We start from the raw sequence: 3247 nt of genomic DNA on the forward strand, positions 1-3247 counted from the left end.
CCTTGATAATTGCCACATGTAATTAAGTGTTTTATTTGCTAACTTAGAAAGTGCACAAGAATGCATAACCTTTTGAATTTTCGTTTTACCCCAAAAACATACATCGAGGGTTGGTTAAACACTTTCAATTGCATCTAGGTGTGATTGGTTGTCTGTATCTTTGTGCCCTGTGATTAGCTGGCCAGTGATTCAGGGTGTCCCCTGCTTGGTGCCCATACTTAGCGGTAACAGGCTCCAGCACCCCCTGCAGCCTTTGTGAGGTTTGGACTGTTTGGAAAATGAATGAATGACTCAATCATAATTATAGAGGGAATTAATGATGAACTCTTTAATTCACTTTCAAATGTTACTTGCTTGATAAAAATATTTCATTGAAAATTTTTGATGCTAGATTAGTTACGAGAGGTAATTTCTAATTCTTGGCAGGTCAGATTGAGCGGGTCATCAACCCTGCCCAGTGAAGGTTAGGAATAGTGGGCACACGTTTTCCAATTTGCTTAATGACAAATTGAGTAAATAAGTTTGCCCAGTTCTGTGTTGCTGGAGTTAATATGTTACCATTGTACACTTCCCCCGCATGTTCTTTAATCAAAGACCCCTGATTCAAAACAAATATGTGAGCCTTGAAGGCATTTTCTTGTCAACTAAACAGGCAATTTTGTAAATACATTTAGATGAGACCAAATAAATTGTAGTTTTGTGGCAGTTTTCTTCCATGGAATAAGACTTAGTTTTTCGATTGTGTTGACTTATTTTAAACTTGTTAAGTGTACTTTGTTGAAAAATAGATGCATGCTGTTCAAGCCAATCGCAAATGTTTTGTTTTAATTTGTTAATTTACACTGAAATTGAATAATTGCAATTAATTATGATACTGAGAGAAGACCGTTATCTAAGGTTTTGGTTATTACAGTACACACCTGAACAAATCAGCAAACATGTGGCAGTTTTGTATAAATAATTTTAATATTTCAAGAGATAGTTAGTAGTTGTGGTCAGAACGTGTTTTGGTTTGAGGATTCTTGACGATTTTCCTTTAGGCCGGTTTAAAAAGTGTTCTTCATTTGTGCCAGTCCTCCTTGAAGTCCTTTTTTTTAATAGATGTTTCTCTGTTTTACTTTCAGCAATTGCTGTTGCTGGCAGGCTATTAAGTCACATTTAGTTCTTGTTTACTGTTGATTGTAAACCAGGTGATAGAGCTGATCCTGGAAGATGCCAGAGTAGGTTCCCAAAATGGTGGTGGTGTCCGTGTAAAGATTCCTGCAGAAACAATAGAATTTTGGCATATTTTGTATGCCTTCCGAGAACACTCATTGACACCTTACTTTGCTTTCTCCTCAATCTTCAGGCCCTTGATGGCATCTACATAACCGTTAACGGTGTCCACAGCATTGCTGTAGTAGGACTTGATTGTTTCGGAGATCATGGTGAGGGGACCTTGCTCCTCATCTGTGACCTGCCTCGGCATCCGAAAGCCTTCCGTGCCTGTGTGGCAATGGCAAAGGGGTCATAAGGACTTTGGAGATTGGGGTTATCAATACATCAACTAAACAGTGGAACCTCATGAAGTTGTATCGTCATTTGAGAAAAAATAGGTCACAAAAACTGAATTGTGCCTAACGACTGAATTTACAGCTATTTTAGCATAAGTTTGTCATAATAATACAGATTTATATTGAAATAGACCATTTTTCCATCGTGTATTGAATCGAATTAAAACAGACACACAATATGGCAGTTTTATGAGCAGGTTGTAAGCTTGAAATCTTGTAAAGTCCATCAACTATCCCTTCCATACTTGATTTATAGTCCATTTTCTCAGTGGTTCTTAACCTAGAGACCCATAAATGTTCTACTTGTTTACGAAAAAACCTCTGTTATGATCTCGTTACGTTATATTAAGGGGAAACACTTTGATTACTATATCAGTTTATAACTTTAGAGGTTCCACTGCTTATTTTGTCATTTTTTCGCATGGTAAAAGTGTCCACTTACTGACAGCTAGAAGTGAAAGCAGCACGGTTAAAACCAAAAGCTTGTTCATGATGATGGATCTGAAAACACAGTAAACATTTCGACTTGTTATCCACTAGGGTGTGATATGACCCATCTCCTATTGTCTTTGTACTCAAGCGTCTAAAAACCGTTTCAGTTAATGACTATGATATTACCTGGTACCAGCACATATGATTTGCTCAAATAAATATCAGAGTACTCACTGTATTCCCTTGCGGAAGTGTGATGATGAAAAACGGATCGGATGCTCAGCCGTCCTGCTGTGTTTATATAGAGTTAGCAATGTGTTGACTTGTCACTCGGGGTGCCAAAGTACAGTCTTTTGGGAGATAAAACTGTGTTGCTGTCATCAACCACCCCAGGATTGTTAGTCTGTGATGCGTGGCATTATGTGTTGATTGAAACACACAATCTGTTTGACCACATGGAGGAGGCCGCTAAGAAGGCAACTGGCATTTGAAACTACATCAATAGGGTTTACAGTGACCATATGAGTATCATTTTCTATATTAATGGCATCCTGTTTATGTGGTCTTTGTTAAAAGGAAAAAAAAATAAAAAGGCATTTCCGTACAAATGTTAGGCAACAAGATCAGTAATTGTACTCATTGTTAAATCTGTAGGGAAAGAGAAAATGAAGTGTGTAGCAGATATGATGCGTTTGGCCTTGTATTTAAGGTTAAAATGATCAATTTCCCTTTTGAATTTAATTAAATTGGTGATTTAAAGCCATAGTTCTAAATTTTGCAACTCATTGGCCTGCTTCTAACTATTCTTCGTATGACTTACATAAAAGCTACAAATATATTCATGATGTGTCACAAGAAGTCTTGTGAAGCTGGACTCTAGTCGATAGGGTGATGAACACGTCACAAGGGCCATTTAAAGTTATGTAAAATTGAGGTTAGGAAGATTAGATTTGACACTCATACAAAGGAATCCAAGGAAGACATTGAACATTGTTGACTCAGCAGTACAAAAGATCAGTTTAGTTCTCATCATTTAGAAAGATATAATTGACCAGTGGTATAATGACATCAGAGAAAGGTAGCCCGTTTTCTTTTTGAAACTGCCGGTGATTGGAGTATAAACGGCAATTGTCTTAAGTCTTTATATTGCCATCTGTTCACACGGTATATATATTTCCCACACATTTAAATGTACTATGTTGATGTCCACCGAGTCAAACTGCTTTATGCAACAAGTGAAATGACTCATTTTTTAATTGAAG

At 37.1% G+C, this 3247-nt stretch overlaps 1 protein-coding gene across 1 annotated transcript; it reads right to left on the reverse strand.

Moving 5' to 3' along the window:
• Window positions 1–941: 941 nt before the first annotated feature.
• Window positions 942–2322, reverse strand: apoc2 (apolipoprotein C-II). Its single transcript, XM_077721082.1, has 4 exons — window positions 2220–2322; window positions 1996–2054; window positions 1326–1485; window positions 942–1260 (listed from the first exon to the last, which is right to left on the reverse strand). The coding sequence occupies exons 2-4, from the start codon at window positions 2042–2044 to the stop codon at window positions 1170–1172; spliced, it is 300 nt and encodes a 99-aa protein (XP_077577208.1). The 5' UTR covers window positions 2045–2054; window positions 2220–2322; the 3' UTR covers window positions 942–1169.
• Between the last annotated feature and the right edge of the window lie 925 nt (window positions 2323–3247).

This window comes from Stigmatopora nigra, chromosome 7, assembly GCF_051989575.1.
Source record: "Stigmatopora nigra isolate UIUO_SnigA chromosome 7, RoL_Snig_1.1, whole genome shotgun sequence".
NCBI classification, from domain to species: Eukaryota; Metazoa; Chordata; class Actinopteri; order Syngnathiformes; family Syngnathidae; genus Stigmatopora; species Stigmatopora nigra.